At 40.8% G+C, this 25,593-nt stretch overlaps 1 protein-coding gene across 10 annotated transcripts in view; it reads right to left on the reverse strand.

The window, feature by feature from the left end:
* Positions 1-973: 973 nt before the first annotated feature.
* The window catches only part of GPATCH8 (G-patch domain containing 8), a 113,371-nt gene continuing 88,751 nt past the window's right edge, over positions 974-25,593 (reverse strand). For all 10 annotated transcript variants that reach the window (XM_082442594.1, XM_082442589.1, XM_082442592.1 and 7 more), the window contains 2 exons: positions 11,491-11,621; positions 974-7,145 (listed from right to left, as the gene is read on the reverse strand). In XM_082442594.1, the coding sequence (XP_082298720.1) occupies positions 3,242-7,145; positions 11,491-11,621 (4,035 nt within the window). In that variant the 3' untranslated portion in view covers positions 974-3,241. The remainder of the gene's footprint in view (positions 7,146-11,490; positions 11,622-25,593) is intronic.

Below are 25,593 nucleotides of genomic sequence, written 5' to 3' on the forward strand. Positions count from 1 at the left end.
CCGGGAATTCCCACTTTTCATTTTCATCTTTTATTTTGGGGCAGGGATTTTTCTATTTTAGAGAAATAGATCTGAGCAGCCAACCCAAGGTTCAAGTTGAATAGCTTCTCTTTTGTCAAGGGGAGAACACAGCTGTACGAGAGTAGGAAAGAAATAGACAGTGTACTGTTCCTTCCTGAAAGTTTGAGGAAGAGAGGAAACTAATTTATCACTACAGATCTATGGTTAGCTTTTGATGCTGAACTTTCCCTGCCTTCTGAGACTTTTCCATACAGAAGAGTAGATAGAGGCTTTTATCTGCTCAGTAACAATTAGGACATACTTCCTTTTACCAGGTAGCTCTCAAGCACTGTAGTGGTATTAAAGTGTTGAGGAGAATAATTCAGGACTGGTTCTGGTATACAAAACTCCATCTAGAGGGCAAAGGCCAGGCAGATGTCTCATCTCATTGCCCTGAAGTCCATCCAAAATCCCAAAAATCAAAGCTAGAAATTCCAAACACATTTAGTGAGCACCTATTTGCCATACATTCTACTACACACAGATTGTACATCTAAAATGCGCAAAAGGATAGAAATAGAAGAGAATCTGGGGGGCTTCCCTGGTGGTCCAGTGGTTATGACTCCTCACTTCCAATGCAGGGGGGCACGGGTTCAATCCCTGGTCCGGGAACTAAGACCCCGCATGCCGCTCAGCAAGGCAAAAAAAAAAAAGAATCTGGGGAAGGGTGGAAAGGAGGTGCACATTCCAAGACAACTACATAAGACTGAGAGAAACGTAACCATTACTTCCTCCCACAGCATAAGCTTTCCCCTCTACTTGGGCAGGCTGAGCTTTGAGAAGCACAGTCTAAACATCATATGGTTCATAAGAATCTATGATCACTTCAAACAAGATGTTATTTGTAAACCATAACTCCCTCCATCCCTTCCCCACTCGAGTGGATGGGGCAACAATCACGACAGACTCTAAGTTTCCACAAATCATTGGTTTATTAGAAAGTTCCTTTCCCTAATTTTACAGCATATATATCTCTATCATATGTGATAAAGTTAAATACAATCTGTTATGCTTGTAAGTAAGGATAGGTTATTTCTTTCTTTTTTTTTTTTTTAGTTTTAAAATCACTATTCTGGAAATTAAAGGAAACTGCCTCCAGGAAGGCAGAGAGGCAGCCAGAGTATGGCTCAATCTACAAGCTAATGGGAAGCAGCACAAAAATGTTAATACTGTATTATTTAAATATTTACATGGGCTGAAAGCAAAGAAAAATGAGTCCCTTCACTTCAAACAGATGATTTCATTTTCCAGTGCTAGTTATCAAATAAGCGATGCTTCTGAATCAGATGAGGAGCACTGAACAGGCAGAAGGCTGTCAAGAGTCTTGTTTGCCCAGCACTTGCTTGTCATAAACTCAAAGCCTTTCTCTTTTGGAAATTGAAGAAGAAAGGCAGAACAGAGCCCTGGCCCACGTAAGAAGGGCTTGTTTTTCCTGTCAGGGGACCACCCAACCAATTCTAGCCACAGGAATAGGTAGGGATATGCCAAACAGGTAAGTACTAACTACACCAAAGAAGATGAGACCTACAATATAAACACCTTTGGGTCAGTGTATTAACTAGGTCTGAGAGCCGGGTGAAACGCAAGAAGAGGAGGAAGAGGAATTGAGGTGGTACTTCCCCTGATAAGTGTCATGGGAGAAAAGAAAAAAGGTATCTTTACTGCTTAAACTAAGCTGGGTAGAAGGCATGGAAACTATGAAGCAAAACAATCTGCAGAATCCATAAATGTGCTCACCTCCCAGTAAGTGGAAGAGGAAAAACTGTCCCAACTCTATCATCCTCCAGTCTACTTCTACTTCAGTTTCTAGCCAACCCAAAAGGCACATTAAAAAATTTTGTCAGAGGGGTCTAAGTACTAGGAAGGCAAATGGACTGCCTGGGACAGGCACCCCGGAAACCCAGGAATCCCCCAGGACAATCATACTGAATCTCACTGCTTCCAGAGTATAAAGCTCTTGAATCTCTCTCTCCTCCTCTGTGGGGCGCACCTGTTTCTCTGTATAAAACAGCAAAGCACGTGAGGGAGACTCTGTCGTAACTGAGTATCCCTCTGACACCCCCAGCTGACTGCTGCCCATTAGTTCAAAAAGTCTAGTGCTGGGGGCACCACTTACTGCAAATTTTGTCTCTGCAAAGAATGTTAAACAACGTTCCTTTTTCTGTTTTAACATTTTTATAGTTCATAACTTCAAAAAATACATGAGCTTGATAAAATATACATGCTAATCATTTTTGCATCTAGCAGAAAACAAATACTTTATTTTTTTGTTTTCATTTTATAACCTTTAAAGTTTCTTAATTCAACTAGGGCAAACATATTTACACAAAGCCACCAGAACAAGGATCACTTAAAGAGCTGGATGTAAAAAATATTATTGCAGTATACTACAAATATGGAACCTTTTTTATATGAGCTACAAAAAGCAGCATTTACGTTTATAGAGTTCAGTGCAATTTTTTACATTAAAAAATCCTATAAATTAAGAAGGAAACATCAACATGACAGAAGAAAATACACCCTTCAGACACATGAGCTCCTCTCTGGGGAAGCACATGGGCGACTCTATGTTCCGCATAGCTTCTATTCATGATAGGATCTTCTTTTCTGGGATATGCAGATGTCTCTTCTGGGATGAGGGACACGAGGACAACAGTGCCAAATGTGTGGCTGTTTGTGTGGGAAGTGGATCGAATGACAGCCTGAGTGGCACCTGGTTCCAGGTCAGACTCCCTTTCCACTTCACCCGGGATAAATAAGGTCACCAAGGTCAAAGACACTGATAAAGCAGGACCAGATGGAAAACCCGCCAGCCAGAGAGGAGGAAAATGTTTAAAAATTTATAGACAAGTGCAGAGGAAAGTAGAGAGAGGAGGGGAGTATCTAAACTCAACAGTTTGGAGATGTTGCCAAAGAGGGGTGGGTAGCACTTACTGGTGTTCCCAAGCTTAGAAACACAGGAGAGGGAGGGACAAACAGAACAGGGAAAAGGGAAAAAAATCCCTGATAGTAAACCCAAAGCAAACCTCAAATCTAAAACCACCCCTGCAAGCCAAAACTCAACTCTTTGGCTGTCAGACACTGCCCATTCCAGCTTCTACTTGCTGGTATTAATGGCTCAACACCCCAAGGGAAGATTTATGGGTCACCTTCCCTGGCCCTACCTGGGCTCCTATCCAACTCATGTTCCATGGCTGGGGGGGTGCTGCAGGTCCTGACCTGAGAAGATGGGGTGAAGTAGTGGGTGAAGGTGGAGGGCAGTGGCAGCTGCTGCAGCAGGCCGGGGGGCAAGCAGGGTAGGGTAGAGGGCAGCATGTGGAACAGGGTGGAAGGTAAAGGGCCCAGGATGGATGGCTGAGGCGGGAATGATATGGATGGGATGGCTAGCTAGAAAGGTGGCAGGATGGCCAGGGATGATTGAGTGAGTGAGGTGGGACAAGGAAATGGGGGTCAGGTGGGGCTGGGGAATATGATGTACTTGGGCAAGTGGCTGGGGATGAGGGTGGGGGTGAATGCCAATGGCAGCAGCAGCTGCTGCGGCATGATGTTGTAGGATGGCATGCTGAACAGTTGTGATGGAGGTGGCAGAGGCTGTGGCCGGCTGCTGAATGTGGATGGGCTGCAAGGCTGGAGTGGCTGGGGCCAGGGCAGCCGAGGCGGGAAAGGCCTTTACTTGCTTGGCCAGAAGCTGCTGCTGGATGTGTTGCTGCGCGGCCTGCTGGAGCTTGCTGTACTTCTCCATCTCCTCGGGAGTGAAGGTGATGGGCTGGCTTTCCAGTGGGGCTAGGGAAGCATCCTCAACCCCATCAGCTGACTCAATACTAGGCTCCCCACTGGGAGGTGCATAACTGGGGAAGTGCTCAAGGTCTGACGCTATAGGCAGCAAGCTGGATTCCACAGGGCCTGGCTGACTGCCACTATCCAGGGACTCGAGGGTGTCCCCATCACTGGGGTCAGGGAGGTAGTTATGGGAGATGGATGGGTCCCCAGGATAGCAGTCAGAGTGCACTGGGGTGCCTAACGGAGCCACAGGGTGATCAGCAGTAGCTTCTTCAGACTTTGGCTCTTCTGGGGGTGGGTCTGATAAGGGGCCAGCTGTTTCCTCTGAGGAGAACTGATGTCCAAATGGGGCATCACTATTCCCTGGAGGCCCTTCTTCTGTCTCTGACTGCTCTTGCTCTTCCCCCCTTTCTAAACCAGACTCTTCACATTTCTTGGTGTTGGGCTTTCGGGTAGCTGGGAGCTTCCCTATCAGTGGAAGGACAGGCTTATTGCCAAGAGAAGGGGGGAGCTTGGGCCCAAAATAACCTTGTGGAGGGTCCTTGAGCTTGAGCCCGGCTTTATTAGGGGTGGCCAGCACCTCCTCACTCACACTGGGTTTCCTCTCCACTTTCCTTGACTGGATCTTCTCCAGTAGCAGTTTGGCAGTGACAGAGTTCTTGTCTTCAGGGTTGCAGTCACCTTCTGACCCTCTTCCTGGGCCAGTGTTGCTGTTCTGGGAGGGTGGGCCTATCCCTTTACCATCATCTCCTCTGCCATCTTCTTTCTTCTTCTCCCCGGAACCTTCTCCCCGGCCTGATCGGAAATAGTGGGGAGACTGGGAGCGGTAGATTTTAGAGCGAATGAAGTCTCGACGACCAGAACGCCTCTCCTCAGGGCTCTCGTGACCCCATGATCCCTTCCTGGAGCCTGATCTCTGTGAAGGGCTCCGGGTGCTGCGGCTGCGGTCCCGGCTATAGCTCCGACTCCGCTGCCAGCTGTGGGCTGTGGTGCTGCGGCTTCTCCGTTTGCTCCGGCTGCGACTACAACTGCTGCTGCGGCTGCGGCCCCTGGATCTTGAGCGCTCCCTAGTATGACTCCGAGATCGGCTTCGGGACTGGCTGCAACTGAGGCTATAGTCGTCATCAGAAGATGAATATTTGTGCCGCTTGGACCGGTGCTTGGAACTGGTATAGTCTGAGTCATCAGAGTCGTGGGAGCGCTTGGAGTGCCTTCGTGATCGGTCACTATAATCACTATAGCTGTCATCAGAGTAACTGTGTTGTCTACTATAGCAGCTCTGGTCTGAAGAAGCATCTGAGCTACTTGAGTAAGAACGCCGGGAGGAACGGCGAGAGGAATGGTGCCGGCCAGACCGTGAGCGGCTACGGGAATGCTCGCTGCCCGACTCTTCTTCCTCTTCTTCCTCCTCCTCCTCCTCACTGTACTGGGATGGAGACTTCTGGTGCAGCCGGCGTGATGAAGCATCATCACTATCCTCATCTCCACTACTGGGTCGACTTCGATGGCTGGATCGGCTGCTCCATTTGCTGCTAGCTCTTTGCTGACAGGATGAAGTTGGAGGTTCACCTTTGTGTTTCCTCCCACCATGATCTTGGGAGCTGCCACCGCCTCCACCTTCATCCTTCTTGCCACTGCTCCCTTCTTCAGCTGGAATGGATCTCCGCTGGGAATCATCTTGGGCTCGCCGCCGTCTTCTTGGTGGTGCAGGGCTACCACTACCAGGGGGTTCTGGTTTGGGCCCCCGTTCAGAATCTGCTGGGGCTGATGACTTATTCTTCTTTCGTTTTCGCTTCTTGCGCTTCTTAGACTTCTCCCCAGACTCTGCCTTAGAGCTTTTCTCTTCTGGGTCAGGCTTGTGTTTCCGTTTGTGTTTGCTGGATTTTTTGTGCTTCTTCTTCTTTTTGTGTCGGTGGGACTTCCCAGATCGTTCTTTCTTGCTAGGAAGGCTTCTCCCTGTGTCTTCTGTCTCTGACCCATGGCTACCCCCAGGCTCCTGCTTATTCAGGCTGCTACAGGCCGACCCTGAAGCAGGTGCATCTATTCTGCCTCCTGAAGAATGTTCTACATTCTCTCCCTCCTCCTTGCTTTTATTTGGCTCACTAGGATCAAGGCTTTGGAGATGGTCCTTTGAGGAGCCTCCTATATCCTTTGGTTTTTCTGTCCCTTTAGCTCTGGCATCTTTGTTCCTTGAAAGCTTGAAGTCAAAATACAAAGGATTACAACTGTAAGAAATGGAGGGTTCTGCCTTCGTGAAAATTAGCAGTTCTGATGGCCACTGGAGGGCAGTGCTTTCATCTTTGCTTAAAACAGGAAAGAAGGGACCAGTAGGATGTTTGGGTCCCTCCTGGCTTTCTTTCCCTGCTGGGGTGGCCTGAGAGATTTCTTTAGGAGGATTAGACTCACACATTTGGACCTCTGAATCCTTCTGACTCTGACTCTCTAAACTATGCTCACTTACATCCCCTCCTGAGGCCTTCTTTGTCTCAGCTTTGCTTTCAGGCTCTGAGGGCTCAGCCACACTGGTTTCCATCTGCTGTTCAGAGACTTCACCAACTGTCTTTTCTGCTCCTTGGCTTGCTGCCACCTTGATGCAGCCTTTAGGCTTGGGAGAACTACTTTTTTTGCTGTCTAGGGCATTCTTTGGGTGTGTACTATTATCACCTTCCATTTGTTCACTGGCTCTCATAAAGAGTAGGAAAGGAAAATTAGGTTTTACTTTGCAGTGTGCTGGGGGGATGTAGTGGTAATACTCTGGCTCTGTAGCCCCAGCCCCTTCTTCTCGCTTCATTCTTTTTAACTTAGATAATGTTGAGGCAAGGGACCCTCCGTCCTGAGGGTCTTCATCCTCTTTTTTACCATCGATATTACTGCTACCATCGGAGTCTCCCATCTTCTGCAGTCCTTGGTCTGCACCCTTCTCATCAGCTTTTGTTCCATCTTCAGAGGTCCCTTCCTCTGCATGGTCCTTGAAAACTGATGCTATTGATTCGAGTTTGACAGGAGCCTTCTTGGCAAAAGAAAATGACACTCCCAATTTTTGCAGTGGGGTCCCCAGATTATTCTTAATGCCAAAGCTGATGCCTTGAGAGGCTAGCCCAGGAGACTGTGTCAGTCCAGTGGTATTAGTGATTTGTACTGCAGTGAAAGGGCCTCCTTTATCTGTGGAGAATTCAGATCCCAGGCCACAAGTGGCAGTGGCACTTGTGCCACTGTTTGTTGCTGATTCTTCTTTATCATCATCTCCACCTTCTTCATCTACAGCCACTGTGGTTGGTCTGAACATGGGACCACTTCCAGGTGCACTACACAATGGTTTAGAAAAATGAAAAACAAAAAAAACAGGTTTAGGGAACATTTCATACCTCTTTTTTTTTTTATTTTTGGCCTCCCCACGCAGCATGTAGGATCTTAGTTCCCCGACCAGGGATCAAATACGCACCCCCTGCAGTGGAACCATGGAGTCTTAACCACTGGACCACCAGGGAAGTCCCTCATACTTCTTATATGATACTAATCCCTTATGCTTGACCATTCATCACAGGCAGATCTTAAAGACACTGAGTGATGGTCATTCCCCAGCCCTGTGCTAACAAAAGGAACTTCCTCAGTGAGGTTAGGCAAAGTCTCACACTACTAATCTACCAAGCTACATTTGCAGGGATAGCCAGTTACTGCTGTTTCTTCCTTAGCTGTATAAAATATAAAAACTGAGGTTTACCTCTCAATTCGAATACACTATCATTACTGTCTGGTACAGCCCACCCGTCCTGTATCCATTCTTAATTCTTATTGTATCATCCTACCCATCAGTATGCTATCAAACATATGGCTGAACATCTATTCACAAAGGTTGCACAGTTCACCCTTGAATACAGGTTTGCAGGTTTGAACTGCAAGGGCCCACTTATGCACAGATTTTTTTTCAATAAATACATATCACACAATCTGCGGTTGGTTGAATCCGTGGATGTGGAACCGCAAATACGGAGGGTTGACTACAAAATTATACACAGATCTTTGACTGTGTAGGTGTGTGAGTGTGTGGGGGGGCTGGGGGTCATTGGCACCCCTAACCTCCACACTGTTCAAGGATCAACTGTATTTCATACAGCTAAAAAACAAAACAAAACAAAAAACCCCTCAATTTCTTTTGTGCTTTCAAATTTCAATTTTTAAAAACGTGCCTATTCCCTGAGTTGAACACAGTCAGAAACCTCCACTGTGCTACGCTATGATGGTTTGTGGTTAGGTTAGTATGTCTGTTATAGAAACTAAGAGTCTGTGCCTGTCTCCTGGCACCATGCCCAAGCATCAGCTTTAGTTTTGTGATACTTTCTGGGCATTCCATACAGTGATCATAATTCTACCAAGGACCTTCTCAGCTTTGAAAACAGGAGCACCAAGGAACCTCAAAGCCAGTGTTTTAAACTCCTGTCATGTCTGAAATTTTTACAGTGTGTGGATTATACAGGTATCTCTCAAGCCAAACTCAAGAACTGAAGAGAATTATTTGGATGAAGTCCTTTTAATCTAAACCCTAGCTACTAGCTGCCCTAAACTCAGGGACCATTGGATAATACAGTATCCCCTTTGCTATCTGAACTGTTGTTATTGTGGGATGGAACCCACAAGATTTGGGTAGCAAGAGATACTCTCACTGTGTCACAAAACCTATCCCATGGCAAAGAAACCGTCAAATTGAATTTTTAAAAATTATTTTGACCTTTTGCTTAGTCTTTGCCACGCTACTTCAATAACACTATGGGGTCACGCATTACTCCTAGGACAATGAAAGACCTGATGATGGGTCAAAACCTTCTTTTATTCTCCCAAGAGATTACTTGGTCATCTTTTAACTGTTTATTTCTAAAACAGAACTAATGCTGCACAGCGTGGCCAAAAAATAAATAAATAAATAAATAATAAAACATTCACTACCAAAGAAAAACACATATTAGAATATGTCCCAGGGCTTCCCTGGTGGCACAGTGGTTAAGAATCCGCCTGCCAATGCAGGGGACATGGGTTCGAGCAGCCCTGGTCTGGGAAGATCCCACATGCTGCGGAGGAACTAAGCCCGTGCACCACAACTACTGAGCCTGCGCTCTAGAGCCTGCAAGCCACAACTACTGAGCCCATGCACCACAGCTACTGAAGCCCACACGCCTAGAGCCCATGCTCTGCAACAAGAGAAGCCACCGCAGTGAGAAGCCCGTACGCCGCAACAAAGAGTAGTCCCCGCTCGCCGCAACTAGAGAAAAGCCCATGTGCAGCAATGAAGACCCAATGCAGCCAAAAATAAAATAAATTTATAAAAAAATAAACAAATAAAAATAAAATAAAATAAAATATGTCCAGAACTAGAAAGTGGTCTGGTATATATATTTTTAATATTTTATTTATTTTAAAAATAAATTTATTTATTTATTTATTTTTGGCTGCGTTGGGTCTTCATTGCAGTGCAAGAGCTTTCCTCTGGTTACGGCGAAGGGGGGGCTACTCTTCATTGTGGTGCGCGGGCTTCTCACTGCGGTGGCTTCTCTTGTTGTGGAGCACAGGCTCTAGGCGCGCGGGATTCACTAGTTGTGGTTCGTGGGCTCTAGAGTGCAGGCTCAGTAGTTGTGGCACACGGGCTTCGTTGCTCCATGGCATGTAGGATCTTCCCGGACCAGGGCTCGAACCCGTGTCCCCTGTATTGACAGGCGGATTCTTAACCACTGTGCCACCAGGGAAGTCCGAGGTAGTATATATATTTTTAAGGAGGTACCCTTGCTACAAGTCCAAGAGGAATGTGTTTAACATAAAGAGCTGCCAAAGAAGGAATCAGAACCAGTTTAATAGGCATTTTAACTCAACATTAGAGCTCATGGGTTAATTCTGTTTCAAAACTTACACTATATGTATTCTTTCCCTTCCTCCTTCCTCCAAAACACAAGAGAAGTAAATAAGTAAAAGGATCCAGAGACAAAAATCCAGAAAGTCTATGATCTTGGAAACTCTGGCCCCAACTTGGTTGTAAAGTTTTAAAAGGCACAGTCACAGCTTCTCCTTCCACCGTAACCAGTTCCTCCTTTGTTACTGGCCAGCCATTAAAAACAAACATAGGGACGTAAGTCCTTCAGATTGAGGCCCATACCTCATGAACTCTCAGATGCTCAAAGACTGGGTCCCCAAAGTCTAGTCGCTTGGAAATTCAGCCCTAGGTGGGATAAATTCCACCTCAGGCTAAACACCAGCCCCAAATTTATCATCAAGAACCATGAAGGAACATTAAAAACAACACTCAAGATGGCAGGAATCTACAGAGAAATAAATGGATAGAATTTCCTAGGTTTTAATGTTTAGTTCTAACTCTACTCTATAGTACTTAAAAGGCAGTTACAACACTTGAATCTGTGCCCAGTAGAATACTGTGATGTATATGCTTTTCTACATAAGGATAATAGTGGAGGGGAATTCCCTGGTCTAGTGGTTAGGATTTGGCGCTTTCACTGCCGTGGCCCAGGGTTCAATCCCTGGTCAGGGAACTGACATCCCACAAGCCGTGCAGGGCAGTCAAAAAAAAAGAAAAAAAGGGTTGGAAAATGGGAATAATAATTGTTGCATAATTTACTGATTTACTGAGCATCTTCTATATGCTAGGAACTCTTTTATAAGCACTTTGATATAACAACTTAATGACTTCTCACAACAACTATAAGAAATAAATTGTGATCATTTCATCTTACAGATAAGGAAACTGAGGCAAAGAGCTTGGATAACTACGGTCACAAAGATCATAGGATACGGCCTCAGGAGTGCATATTCTTAATCAATATGTTATACTCCAAGTATAGATATGCTTTTAGTTTGAAAGAAGGATCTATTAAATTTATTTTATTTTTTATTTATTTATTTTTGGCTGTGTTGGGTCTTCGTTGCTGCACGTGGGCTTCCTCTAGTTGTGGCCAGCGGGGGCTACTCTTTGTTGCGGTGCGCGGGCTTCTCATTGAGGTGGTTTCTCTTGTTGCGGAGCATGGGCTCTAGGCGCGCAGGCTTCAGTAGTTGTGGCTCGTGGGCTCCAGAGCGCAGGCTCAGTAGTTGTGGCGCATGGGCTTAGTTGCTCTGTGGCATGTGGGATCTTCCTGGCCCAGGGCTCAAACCCGTGTCCCCTGCATTGGCAGGTGGATTCTTAACCACTGCACCACCAGGGAAGTCCCTGAAAGAAGGATCTATTAAAAACTGAAGGATTGGGCTTCCCTGGTGGCGCAGTGGTTAAGAATCCGCCTGCCAATGCAGGGGACACGGGTTCAAGCTCTGGTCCGGGAAGATCCCACATGCCGTGGAGCAACTCAACCTGCGTGCCACAACTACTGAAGCCTGTGTGCCTAGAGCCTGTGCTCTGCAACAAGAGAAGCCACCGCAAGGAGAGCCCGCGCACCCCAAAGAAGAGTAGCCCCCGCTCACCGCAACTAGAGAAAGCCCCACGCGTAGCAATGAAGACCCAATGCAGCCAAAAATAAATAAATAAAATTTAAAAAAAAAAGAAAAGAAAAACTGAAGGATTATATGTCAATTATACCTCAATTTTTAAAAAAACAGATTATAATTCTTAAATCTTAAGGGTTATAATTATTTGTAGAATCCTCGGAGAGAAGATGTCCTCACCATTCAGCTTGTTTTCTTTGCTCTGCCAACTCGTGGAGCCGCCGTAGGGCTTTCTCCTGCTTCTTCTCATCTTTGCGGGATCTTGAAGAGACATTTCGAGCAAACTCTCTCTGCTTGAGATCTTTCAATCTCTGGGTAACAAAAGAAAGGAACAGGAAGTGGGTGATTTAGAATAACTTGGGGATCCTGAAAGCAAGGCTTTCAGAATATTTACCCATAATCAATGGTTATAGCACTAGCGTAGAATACATTGTTATACTCTCTTATGGTAATTGAAAACACAATGGCTGATTACTTTGGGTAAAGCACTTGGAGTATCTGCATTCATAATTAGGACAGCATACCATTTGCTTTATTGGGCAAAATTAAATAATTTCAGAAGCAACAAGCAACATTAGGAGAAAAGAACACTAGAAGAAAAGAAAAGGGACTATTTAATCACCTGCTCTTCCAGGATGCAAAACTAGACAAATAGAACATGAGTTAAATTGTAATAACACAAGCCAAAGAGAACAGAAAGGGGTTAAGCTAGTATAGAAAATTACCCAGGTGTAAGATCTTAAAAAGCAATGTACAGCTTACATGGGGAGGTTATCTGAATCATTCGGACTAATAGAAAGCATACTTTTATTTCACCATAAAAAGGTGCTATTCTTTTCATCATGGACAGTTTTCTTGCTAACTAATCAAACAAACCATCTTCCAGTGCTTGCATGTTCAGAGCTCACCAGTCTGACCACTTTCATCTGGTCAGTCTGCTGAAATTAGAGAGTAATATGTGTGGCTTTTCATTCCTTCATGGCCCTGAGAGGAACATCCAGGGAATGAGATGGGAGAGTACAGACAAGTCAAAGTATTACTTAAAATCCTGATAAAAGAATGGGTCTTTTATTCTCAGAAGCTACTATATATAATTTTCCTTAAAACAAAACAAAAACAGCAACGTTATGACACACTGATGACAGACTCCAGACATATCTATCTGCAATGAAGACATAACTAAAATTATTTACAACATACTAGATAATATAAAAGCAAACAAACCAAAACACATACATTAACCTATGCTTTTACAATAGCATTGGGAAAAGGAATCTGACCCAACATAAAGTGGACATTGCTTTGTTGGAAAGGCATGATGTTCAACAGACAGAGGAATTTTCTTATCTAATATTTATGAAATGTGTTTTGAATCTTTTTGAATTGGGAGGGGAAAAGGGTAGAAAGACACACACAAAAAAAGATACACAGCTAAAGACACTAGTAGAAAAACTCACTCTTGTGATCTGGGCTCCCAAATTAGAAGGATTTGCTTTCAATACATCAGCTGAAAATGTCACATCACAAAGAAAAAAAAAAAAGTAAAAAATAAAACAAGAATGGAAGAGAAAAAAAAAATAAAGCAAGCATTACTACACAAGCTCTCTTAGTGAATGTGCAAACTATTATACTGAACAATCAGGGATAAAGCCATCAACTCTAAAAGGGTTGGGGAGAAGGGAAGTACCTATACAAAACATGTATGTGTACATACACACAGACTGACACAGTAATAATCCCTTCTAGATAAATGGAACCATCTCCATTCCTTTAGGAAAAATGGTTACAGAACTTTAGGAAAGACCACTGTGGTCTAAAAGCAGTTAGTCTTATTTTCATTTACCTTTATTTTGGGGGCGTTCAAGTAACCAAGAGATGGCAAAATTGTTTTACTGAGGCTGGCTGCTCAGAATTAAGATTTTTATAAAAATCACTTCAAGATGGAGGAGCTCCAATTTCCTCCTTCCAAGGAGAATTGGGCAGAGAGAAAGAGCCTGTCAGGACTACTGTATGATTATTTTAGGCCACAAACCTAGTTTTTTCCTGCCCCAAACACTTAACAGGCTCTCTAGCCAAGATTTAAATAGAATGATATGTTTTTCTCATTTCTGCTGTCTTTTCTCTAGCCACCTCATAAGCCTGGAAAATCTCCCCATGCCCAGTCATTCCCTTCCCTCTTACACTTTTAGGAGTTATTTCCCAAACTACAGGACACTGTCTAAAAGAATGAGCATTTTATCAAACTCTGGAGTCTCCAAGCTAAGTCAATGATTTCCAATCATTCAGCAGCCACCTGGTACAAACTTGCAGTTGAAGGGATAGAACTACTTCCACATCAGCCTGAAGACACCCTATCTCAAATTCCCACCACAGTATAATTAAAGGTAGGGAGGGAAGAAAATGGGATGATGTCAATAAAACAAGTTCAAATCGTGGTCCTATATGGGGTGTAGCAAACACTCCTGTATCACCTTTACAAACTTTATAGTTAAGACTGGGGTCTTAAAAATAGAATTGGGAACCCTAGAATTCTAACCCAAACCTTAAAGACAGGGCTTGGCAACTCTCCCAAACCCAAAATGTATATTTGGGGTCTCTCTCAGATAAGGGTGTTCTGATGATAAAAATGGATTCCTAACTCCAAGTCTCTCCTTTCTTCTCAGGGTCAAACTAAATTCCCCTCACAAAGTCTCTACTGATCCCTCACATAAAGTAGCATTTTTCTTCTTTGTGAACTGTCTTATTAGCACTTTGTTATAGCAGTGATCTAGCAATCATCATATTTAGCCTGACTATACTTATTCCTGTCTTTCAGAAGGGCAGTTTGTGTAAAATTTCAGAGTCAGAAAGACTTGGGTTCAAATCCATTAATTACTGGCCAAGTGGTTTCACCTCTCTGAGCTGCAATTCCCTCATTAGAAAAACAGGGCTATCTAGCAATAGATTTACGAGATTAAGTGTCAAAATAAATACAAGTAAAGCACTTAGTTTGTCCAAACTGTTCAATACTGCCCCTTCCCCTTTATTTGGGGCAGGGACTATGGCTTATCTTTATAATCAACCCTGCAGCGTAAGAAGCAGCGCCAAGGCTACAGAACTCATCTGGTAAATGGCTGGTGAATAATTTGGCTTAAACACTGGATCCTTGATTTTTGACAAATCTTCGTTACCACCTGTAGGAAAGTTTGATATGAAACGTTTTCATGTATCAATATTTACTAGGGACATATTCAAGCTAAATAATGTTTTTCCTAGTTATTACTCTCATACAGTAAGGAAGTCTCTCTCTCTCTTTTTTTTTTGGCCACGCTGTGTGGCATGCAGGATCTTAGTTCCCCAACCAGGGACTGAACCCAGGCACCGGCAGTGAAAACATCAAGTCCTAGCCACTGGATCACGAGGGAATTCCCCGAAGTCTCATTCCTTAGAGAACCAAAAAACCTAAAAATTTAAACCCCTTACTCCTGAACAGAATTGGGCCAATGACAAAAAAGATACTGACCAGAAACTTCTCAATTTCCCATCTAAAAAGTAATTTTCATAAAGGTACAAGGCCCTCATTCAGAATCAGATTTTCCAGTTGCCTATTTTATTCCAAAAGGCTACCAAGCTTGGCTCATATGCCACTGAGTACCCGTATGAAATTCTCTCTGTGTGTGACCTGTACTTTTTACTTTCCACTTAAATTCTGAAGAGGAACTCAACTTTAGATAGCTTTTTCAAGGCAAGAATAGAGGAGCAACATAACTGACTGTCAGAGAAGAGACAGAGTTCAAGTAAGGAGACCAAAAAGTACAGATGTGTCATCAATCCAAAAACTATTTTCAAAGGCTGAGCAAATTCCATACTGTACACACAAATTCAAGTTAGCCTCCAAACTAGCACACGGTCTAATCTGAATGGATCTAATTAATCATTTAAGGTGACTCCAAAGCTACTATGTCCTTATCTCGGAAAATTATAAAGTATGCTTTCTGAAGAGTTACTAATAAATTTGCTTATTTATTTATGTTTACTAATATAAATTTAAGCCACATAACACATTTTTAGCTGAAAAATATTTGATTCAAGGGAAAGGAGACCAAACCCCATTCATAATGAAAGGGTTTGAAGATCTTGTTCTCCTGAAAAACGAATAGCATATTTCCATAAAAGTATACATCTGTGGCAGAGAACATAATTTCTCACTGATTTTCACTCACATGGTAGCTGGCGTTTCTATTAAATTTCCCAAAAGACCAGTAGAGGGAAGAACTTAACTAATAACCCAGCACTTGAAATACCCATCCACTGTTGGGCTAAAGACCACTTCAAATGTAAATGACATTCTAGTTCTTAAAACTAGCTAAACAGCACTGTGTTGGCAGAAAAATATCTACTCCAGACACAAAATCCTGCTCCACTATCCATCTGCAAACAAATTAAACCAGAGAAATGAAAATCTGGTAAATCTTACCAGGTTTTCAGTGTAGGTGATATATTTGTCCACATTATCAATAATGTGGAGTGTCAATAGCAGGAAGTGGCACTGTGTTTGAGCTGGGAATGAATGAGACAGTTTTCCCTATCAACAAAAGATAACAAGGATCTCAGTCTAATAAAATACTTTTTATATCTTTTGATGCTACTTTTCTCTCTTGAATCACAACAAAATTTGATGTTAGAAGCTTATATTTGATTGAGTATACTTTACTAGGAATAAATCTATTATCTTTATCAAGTATTTTAAATCTATTATTGCAATTTAAAGAATAAAAACACTGTTTCCATGTGAAGGGAATTTCAGGCATCAGAAAATAGGCAGAGTATTTTCTATTGCCACTAAAAATCCTATGTTCTAATATTTACTCAATTCTAAAGAGAAACCTAATTCTGTCTCTTCAGGGTCAGAAGATTATCTGTGATTTCTTTTTCTCACCAGACAGCAATCTCACTCTCCCAGAGATTGTTCTCAGTTTTCCTTTATAACTAACCCTGCAATGCACACACCATTGTCTATGGCACAAAAGAGACGTTCAGTAAACATTTATCAAACTGGTTTCAGTTTTAAAATCAGTTATTGCGAAAGGGAACACATACATATTTTTACGTATTATTTGTTGGTTACGAACAGAGATGGAGAATGGTGATCAAAGAAGCAGTGGTTGCTTGCAACTCAATCTGTTTTTCTGCCTAAACATGATCCAGCCCTTTCTGAACTCAACTACTCCCTTTCCATTATGCCAACAACCCCACATACCCAAAATCCATGGCCTCTTCTTCCCACTGTTTCCTGCCTCTCTCCAATGACATAACATTAATGAGGAACTCCTTTCCCCACCAAAACTGGAGTAGTCATGCTGTAGCTGCTTGGCCAGGTTACCCACTTCAAGTCTCAGTGTTTGATGCCTCTGGATGAGACCAGCCAGAACATCGCCATGTGATGAGGGAGGGAAAAGACCAGTAGAGAACACAGAAAGCCTCAGCGTTAAACTACTCACAGAAAAAATATTATAGTTGAAAGGTTAAGTAAATCCAAGTTACTGGGCATGAGGTGTAAATTCTTCTTTTAGCACATGCATATCAGTAAGTGATGAAAATGAGTTTTATTCAGTAACAGAGAAAACCAAATGTTTGGTTAACAGAAAACACTAATGATGATTACAGATACTGAAAAAAATCAGAGGGGAAATAGAGAAGTATACATTCTTTTGGCTAGGTAACAGTAGTTCTAATAGTCATTTACGGCAATACCATTTGTGCCCAATTACTCTGAAACACAATGACTTAATATCATTTGGTTAATATCAAATTAATTTGTCATAAAATCACTGTGTTATATTTGCTTTATATTCAGAAATACAGCAAAAAGCCTTAAAAGTATGTTATACTCTTTAATAGCACCAGGTGTATACTGCTTTAAGGTATTTTTCACACACACACATCCCACCCCCCCGTATTCAATATATGAAGTCACCATCATCACTACCAAAATTTAAGTTTGATAATGAAGTTTTTAAAAATAATTTTATTGCTACGTAATTCATATACCTTAAATTCACCCACTTAAAGTATAAAATTTAGTGGGTTTAGCATATTCTCAGAGTTGTGCAACCATCAGCACTAATTTTAGAATATTTCCATTATCCCCCAAGGAAAACCTATCCATTAGCATTCATTCCTCATTGCCCCTTTCTACCCAGTCCCTGGAAACCTGAACTATACTATATTATCCATAGATTTGCTTATTCTAAACTTTTCATATAAATAAAATCATACAACATAAGGGTCTTTTGTGACCGGCTTCTTCCACTTAGCGTAATATTTTCAAGATTCGTGCATGTTGTATTTATCAGTAAGTCATTCTATTTTATTGCTGAATAACATTCCATTGTATAGCTGCACCACATTTTGTATATCTATCCATCAGTTGATGGATATTTCGGTTGCTTCCAATTTTTGGCTATGATGAATAGTGCTGCTGTGAACAATCTTGTACAAGTTTTCGTGTGGACATATTTTCATTTCTCTTAAGTATGTGTTGGTCATCTGGTAGCTCTATATTTAACATTTTGAGGAACTGTCAAACTGTTTTCCAGAGGGGCTGCGCCACTTTACAACCCCACTAGCAGTGTAGGAGAGTTCCAATTTCTCCATATCTTCTCCGGCACTTACTGTGTCTTTTTCATTTTAGCCATCTGAGTAGGTGTGAAATGGTATTCCACTGTGGTTTTGTGGATAACAAGTTTTAAGTATATCTACATAATCCTCTAGAGATCATATCTGGAGGCAAAGATTTGCCCTCTAGGTAAAATCTGAAGGAGCATAATTCGAAAGAGTTGCTTAGGTCCAAAGCGAATGGAACAGCAGCATCCTAGTTCAGAGTTCTCTTTTCAGTACTGTCGCTCACAAACTTATCATTATTCCTTAAGTTGCTTTAACTTTTCAGACTACAATAGAACATAAAGCCTCATCCCAGAATCTCTGCCACAGTGCATCACTGTGATGAATGCATGTGTTCAGAAGCAGAAAACCAGTTGAAAGCTACAAAACATAAATAAGGTAGAATCATTTTTATTCACTTTGGAATTGTGTGCCAAGATAAAGAACAGAGTTAGAAATACATAGTATGAGAATACAGGGTTCACCAGCAACCTTAGCTCCCAAAGGGTCTGTTTAGGGTTACCTCGGCGCACAAAAGCAGACAGCTTCCCTAAACAGATGCAGAGTTTTCCAAGGTTAACTAGGTTGTGATAGCAGGGTGTAAGGAATCTAGTCTCAACAAAAGCACAGGTGGTGGGTATATAAGATTTAACGACATTCACAGAAAGACAGACAAGATGAAAAGGCAGAGGGCTACATACCAGATGAAGGAACAAGATAAAACCCCAGAAAAACAACTCAATGAAGTGGAGATAGGCAATCTTCCAGAAAAAGAATTCAGAATAATGATAGTGAAGATGACCCAGGGCCTTGGAATAAGAATGGAGGCAAAGATCGAGAAGATGCAAGAAATGTTTAACAAAGACCTAGAAGAATTAAAGAACAAACAAACAGAGATGAACAATACAGTAACTGAAATGAAAACTACACTAGAAGGAATCAATAGCAGAATAACTGAGGCAGAAGAACAGATAAGTGACCTGGAAGACAGAATGGTGGAATTCACTGCTGCGGAACAGACTAAAGAAAAAAGAATGAAAAGAAATGAAGACAGCCTAAGAGACCTCTGGGACAATATTAAATGCAACAACATTCGCATTATAGGGGTCCCAGAAGGAGAAGAGCGAGAGAAAAGACCAGAGAAAATATTTGAAGAGATTATAGTCGAAAACTTCCCTAACATGGGAAAGGAAATAGCCACCCAAGTCCAGGAAGCACAGAGAGTCCCATACAGGATAAACCCAAGGAGAAACACGCTGAGACACACAGTAATCAAAGTGGCAAAAATTAAAGAAAAGAAAAATTATTGAAAGCAGCAAGGGAAAAACGACAAATAACATACAAGGGAACTCGCATAAGGTTAACAGCTGATTTCTCAGCAGAAACTCTACAAGCCAGAAGGGAGTGGCATGATATACTTAAGGTGATGAAAGGGAAGAACCTACAACCAAGATTACTCTACCCGGCAAGGATCTCATTTAGATTGGATGGAGAAATCAAAAGCTTTACAGACAAGCAAAAGCTAAGAGAATTCAGCACCACCAAACCAGCTCTACAACAAATGCTAAAGGAACTTCTCTAAGTGGGAAACACAAGAGAAGAAAAGGACCTACAAAAACAAACCCATAACAATTAAGAAAATGGTCATAGGAACATACATATCGATAATTACCTTAAACGTGAATGCACTAAATGTTCCAACCAAAAGACACAGGCTTGCTGAATGGATAGAAAGACAAGACACATATATATGCTGTGTACAAGAGACCCACTTCAGACCTAGGGACACATACAGACTGAAAGTGAGGGGATGGAAAAAGATATTCCATGCAAATGGAAATCAAAAGAAAGCTGGAGTAGCTATACTCATATCAGATAAAATAGACTCTAAAATAAAGAATGTTACAAGAGACAAGGAAGGACACTACATAACGATCAAGGGATCAATCCGAGAAGAAGCTATAACAATTATAAACATATCTGCACCCAACATAGGAGCACCTCAATACTTAAGGCAAATGCTAGCAGCTATAAAAGAGGAAATCGACAGTAACACAATAATAGTGGGGGACTTTAACACCTCACTTACACCAATGGACAGATCATCCAAAATGAAAATAAATAAGGAAACAGAAGCTTTAAATGACACAATAGACCACATAGATTTAATTGATATTTATAGGACATTCCATCCAAAAACAGCAGACTACACTTTCTTCTTAAGTGCGCACGGAACATTCTCCAGGATAGATCACATCTGGGGTCACAAATCAAGCCTCAGTGAATTTAAGAAAATCGAAATCATATGAAGCATCTTTTCTGAACACAACGCTATGAGATTAGAAATCAATTACAGGGAAAAAAACGTAAAAAACACAAACACGTGGAGGCTAAACAATATGTTACTAAATAACCAAGAGATCACTGAAGAAATCAAAGAGGAAATCAAAAAATACCTAGAGACAAATGGCAATGAACACACGATCCAAAACCTATGGGATGCAGCAAAAGCAGTTTTAAGAGGGAAGTCTATAGCTATACAAGCCTACCTAAAGAAACAAGAAAAATCTCAAGTAAACAATCTAACCTTACACCTAAAGGAACTAGAGAAAGAAGAACAAACAAAACCCAAAGTTAGCAGAAGGAAAGAAATCATAAAGATCAGAGCGGAAATAAATGAAATAGAAACAAAGAAAACAATAGCAAAGATCAATAAAACTAAAAGCTGGTTCTTTGAGAAGATAAACAAAATTGATAAGCCATTAGCCAGACTCATCAAGAAAAAGAGGGAGAGGACTCAAATCAATAAAATTAGAAATGAAAAAGGAGACATTACAACAGACACCACAGGAATACAAAACATCCTAAGACACTACTACAAGCAACTCTATGCCAATAAAATGGACAACCTGGAAGAAATGGACAAATTCTTAGAAAGGTATAACCTTCCAAGACTGAACCAGGAAGAAACAGAAAATATCAACAGACCAATCACAAGTAATGAAATTGAAACTGTGATTAAAAATCTTCCAACAAACAAAAGTCCAGGACCAGATGGCTTCACAGGTGAATTCTATCAAACATTTAGAGAAGAGCTAACACCCATCCTTCTCAAACTCTTCCAAGAATTGCAGAGCAAGGAACACTCCCAAACTCATTCTATGAGGTCACCATCACCCTGATACCAAAACCAGACAAAGACATTACAAAAAAAGAAAATTACAGACCAATATCAGTGATGAATATAGATGCAAAAATCCTCAACAGAATACTAACAAACAGAATCCGACAACACATTAAAAGGATCATACATCACGATCAAGTGGGATTTATCCCAGGGATGCAAGGATTCTTCAATATACTCAAATCAATCAATATGATACACCATATTAACGAATTGAAGAATAAAAACGATATGATCATCTCAATAGATGCAGAAAAAGCTTTTGACAAAATTCAACACCCATTTATGATAAAAACTCTCCAGAAAGTGGGCATAGAGGGAACTTTCCTCAACATAATAAAGGCCATATACGACAAACCCACAGCAAATATCATTCTCAATGGTGAAAAACTGGAAGCATTTCCTCTAAGATCAGGAACGAGACAAGGATGTCCACTCTCACCGCTATTATTCAACATAGTTTTGGAAGTCCTAGCCATGGCAATCCGAGAAGAAAAATAAATAAAAGGAATATAAATTGGAAAAGAAGAAGTAAAACTGTCACTGTTTGCAGATGACATGATACTATACATAGGGAATCCCAAAGATGCCACCAGAAAACTACTAGAGCTAATCAATGAATTTGGTAAAGTTGCAGGATACAAAATTAATGCACAGAAATCTCTTGCATTCCTATACACCAACGATGAAAAATCTGAAAGAGAAATTATGGAAACACTCCCATTTACGATTGCAACAAAAAGAATAAAATATCTAGGAATAAACCTGCTTAGGGAGACAAAAGACCTGTATGCAGAAAACTATAAGACACTGATGAAAGAAATTAAAGATGATACCAACAGATGGAGAGATATACCATGTTCTTAGATTGGAAGAATCAATATTGTGAAAATAACTATACTACCCAAAGCAATCTACAGATTCAATGCAATCCCTATCAAATTACCAATGGCATTTTTTACGGAACTAGAACAAATCATCTTAAAATTTGTATGTAGACACAAAAGACCCCGAATAGCCAAAGCAGTCTTGAGGGAAAAAAAACGGAGCTGGAGGAATCAGACTCCCTGACTTCAGACTATACTACAAAGCTACAGTAATCAAGACAATATGGTACTGGCACAAAAACAGAAACATAGATCAGTGGAACAGGATAGAAAGCCCAGAGATAAACCCACGCACGTATGGTCAACTAATCTATGACAAAGGAGGCAAAGATATACAATGGAGAAAAGACAGTCTCTTCAATAAGTGGTGCTGGGAAAACTGGACAGCTACATGTAAAAGAATGAAATTAGAATACTCCCTAACACCATACACAAAAATAAACTCAAAATGGATTCGAGACCTAAATGTAAGACCGGACAGTATAAAACTCTTAGTGGAAAACATAGGAAGAACACTCTTTGACATCAATCACAGCAAGATCTTTTTTGATCCACCTCCTAGAGTAATGGAAATAAAAACAAAAATAAACAAATGGGACCTAATGAAACTTCAAAGCTTTTGCACAGCAAAGGAAACCATAAACAAGACGAAAAGACAACCCTCAGAATGGGAGAAAATATTTGCAAACGAATCAACAGACAAAGGATTAATCTCCAAAATATATAAACAGCTCATTCAGCTCAAAATTAAAGAAACAAACACCCCAATCCAAAAATGGGCAGAAGACCTAAACAGACATTTCTCCAAAGAAGACATACAGATGGCCACGAAGCACATGAAAAGATGCTCAACATCACTAATTATTAGGGAAATGCAAATCAAAACTACAATGAGGTATCACCTCACACCGGTTAGAATGGGCATCATCAGAAAATCTACAAACAACAAATGCTGGAGAGGGTGTGGAGAAAAGGGAACCCTCTTGCACTGTTGGTGGGAATGTAAATTGATACAGCCACTATGGAGAACAGTATGGAGGTTCCTTAAAAAACTAAAAATAGATTTACCACATGATCCAGCAATCCCACTACTGGGCGTATACCCAGAGAAAACCATAATTCAAAAAGACACATGCACCCCAATGTTCATTGCAGCACTATTTACAATAGCCAGGTCATGGAAGCAACCTAAATGCCCATCGACAGACGAATGGTTAAAGAAGCTGTGGTTCATATATACAATGGAATATTACTCAGCCATAAAAAGGAACGAAATTGAGTCATTTGCTGAGACGTGGATAGATCTAGAGACTGTCATACAGAATGAAGTAAGTCAGAAAGAGAAAAACAAATATCGTATATCAACGCATGTATGTGGAACCTAGAAAAATGGTACAGACGAGCCGGTTTGCAGGGCAGAAGTTGAGACACAGATGTACAGAACAGACATATGGACACCAAGGGGGGAAAACTGCGGTGGGGTGGGGATGGTGGTGTGCTGAATTGGGCGATTGGGATTGATATGTATACACTGATGTGTATAAAATTGATGACTAACAAGAATCTGCAGTATAAAAAACAAACAAACAAAACAACTAATACTAAACTTTCATTGGGTTATTTGTATGGAAATATGTTAATATAAATGTTTCAGACATTACATGAAATTTCTAAAAATCTTATATGTTCTGGTATAATGTTATAAGTCATAATTCTAGTTATTACTTTAAAATGTACATCTCAGAAAAAAAAAAAAAGATTAACTGTGAGTTGAACCTGGATGATGGATACAGAAGAGTTCATTATACTGCTATTTTTGTTTATATTTTATTATTTTTATTGTTTTCTATAAAAAAAAAGATTTAACAAGTGAAAAGGCTCAAATCATGCTCAGTTGTTGGAAGACTGCCCAAATGATGTCAATTCTCTTATTAGACAAAACAGTCCCAAAGAAAATGGCATCCACAGTGGTACAAAATATCACTGAACCTAAAATTTTCACCTCTCTGATACAGGTTATTAAAATACAACTATAATATGCTTTAGTTCTGAGATACATTCTTCTCTTCACACTTGCTTTTGCTTCTCAAAGAATAATCTCTTCAGAAGTGAACTGTGCTATTTAAGTCAACATTTATGAAGCTTGGGGATTCATAAATACTTTATGATTTTCCTAACCTGTTTCACATCTTTACAATAATCAATTTATGGTTTTCTAAGTATAAACATTCTATAAACACCTGAAATATACAGCACCTATGAAATATCTTCATTGGTATCTGATCTTAGTGATTTCAATTCTTAGAAAGGTCCTTTTCTTTTTATTTTAGCCCTAGAATTATCTTTTCTCACCTTGCCTTTTTAATTTTGTTTTTACTTCTGCGCCCCCCCCGCAACACCTGCACTGAATATCAAAGTTGCACTGAAAAAGGAATACAGTTACATTTCATCAGATCTGCAGTGGCTTCCCAGAGGTTCAACTGGCTTTGGTGTGCTTACTGTCCTGATGTTACATGTGCCAAGCATACAGAGGATCAAATGCATCGAGAGGCAAAAAAATCTGACCTGTCAATAGTGAAACTTTAGGTGGAAAGTACTCCGAACTTGAATGAAGTTCATGTGAAGTCCAAAAATGATCATTCCTTCTATCACCAAAGAATTTCTCAGAAAATACTTCAATTCAGAAGTATTAGACAAAGTTTAGACAAAGTTAACTAAACCATGTAGTAGTTATAGATTCTATTCTGTACAATTCAGAATAGAGAAATCACTAATGGCTGCTACAGGCTTGATTTGTTTTAGTTCAGTCATTTATAAAGCTCAGGAAACCACTACTTTTACAGCTAAAACAGACCTTGGTATTTCTTTTTTAAAAAAATATACTGAAGTACATGGGTTTTCATACTGAAGCTATCTTAGCAAAAAGAAGAGGCAGGCTGCAAGCATTCTTTCCTCTGATGGAGATACTGATTCTTTGTACAAGTTAAAGGAATTTCTCAAAGCTGCATTACAGTACCAGATTTTGATATTGGATTGGACTACCACAGATGGTTTTGAAATTGCAAGGAAGTTATACCCAACAATAAGGAGGAATAAGAAGGCATCTTTTCAATGTGCTACTTCCCTAGTGTCAATGAGCTACTTCCCTAGTGTCAATGAGAACCTGTGAGAGCCTGTGTGGAAAAGAAAGAAAGGTACAGGCCTGGGTCACAAATTCAAATGTTTAGAGGGATTTGGTAGGTAATGTAATGAGTTTCACAGGCTGATGTAAGAGAAGAGATGAAGTGGAAACCATATCTAATTGGAGAATGAGAACATGCCTTTCTAAAGAGAAGGCACTACTCAGCTTTACCCAACTGTTATGTTGACATACAGGCCCAATGTTCTCAGAGGTTTCAATTCTTCAAGATAAGCCAAAGCCTGAATGATATAATATCTCATTTTAAAAAGTTGGGAACCAACTGAAATTAAAGGAGAAAAAAACTGACACCACAAAGACCAGGCAAAATACAGCTGACCCTTGAATAACATGAGTTTGAATTGTGCAGATCCACTGATATGTGGATTTTT

The sequence above is a fragment of the Balaenoptera physalus genome (assembly GCF_965194825.1).
Source record: "Balaenoptera physalus genome assembly, chromosome: 20".
Taxonomy (NCBI): domain Eukaryota; kingdom Metazoa; phylum Chordata; class Mammalia; order Artiodactyla; family Balaenopteridae; genus Balaenoptera; species Balaenoptera physalus.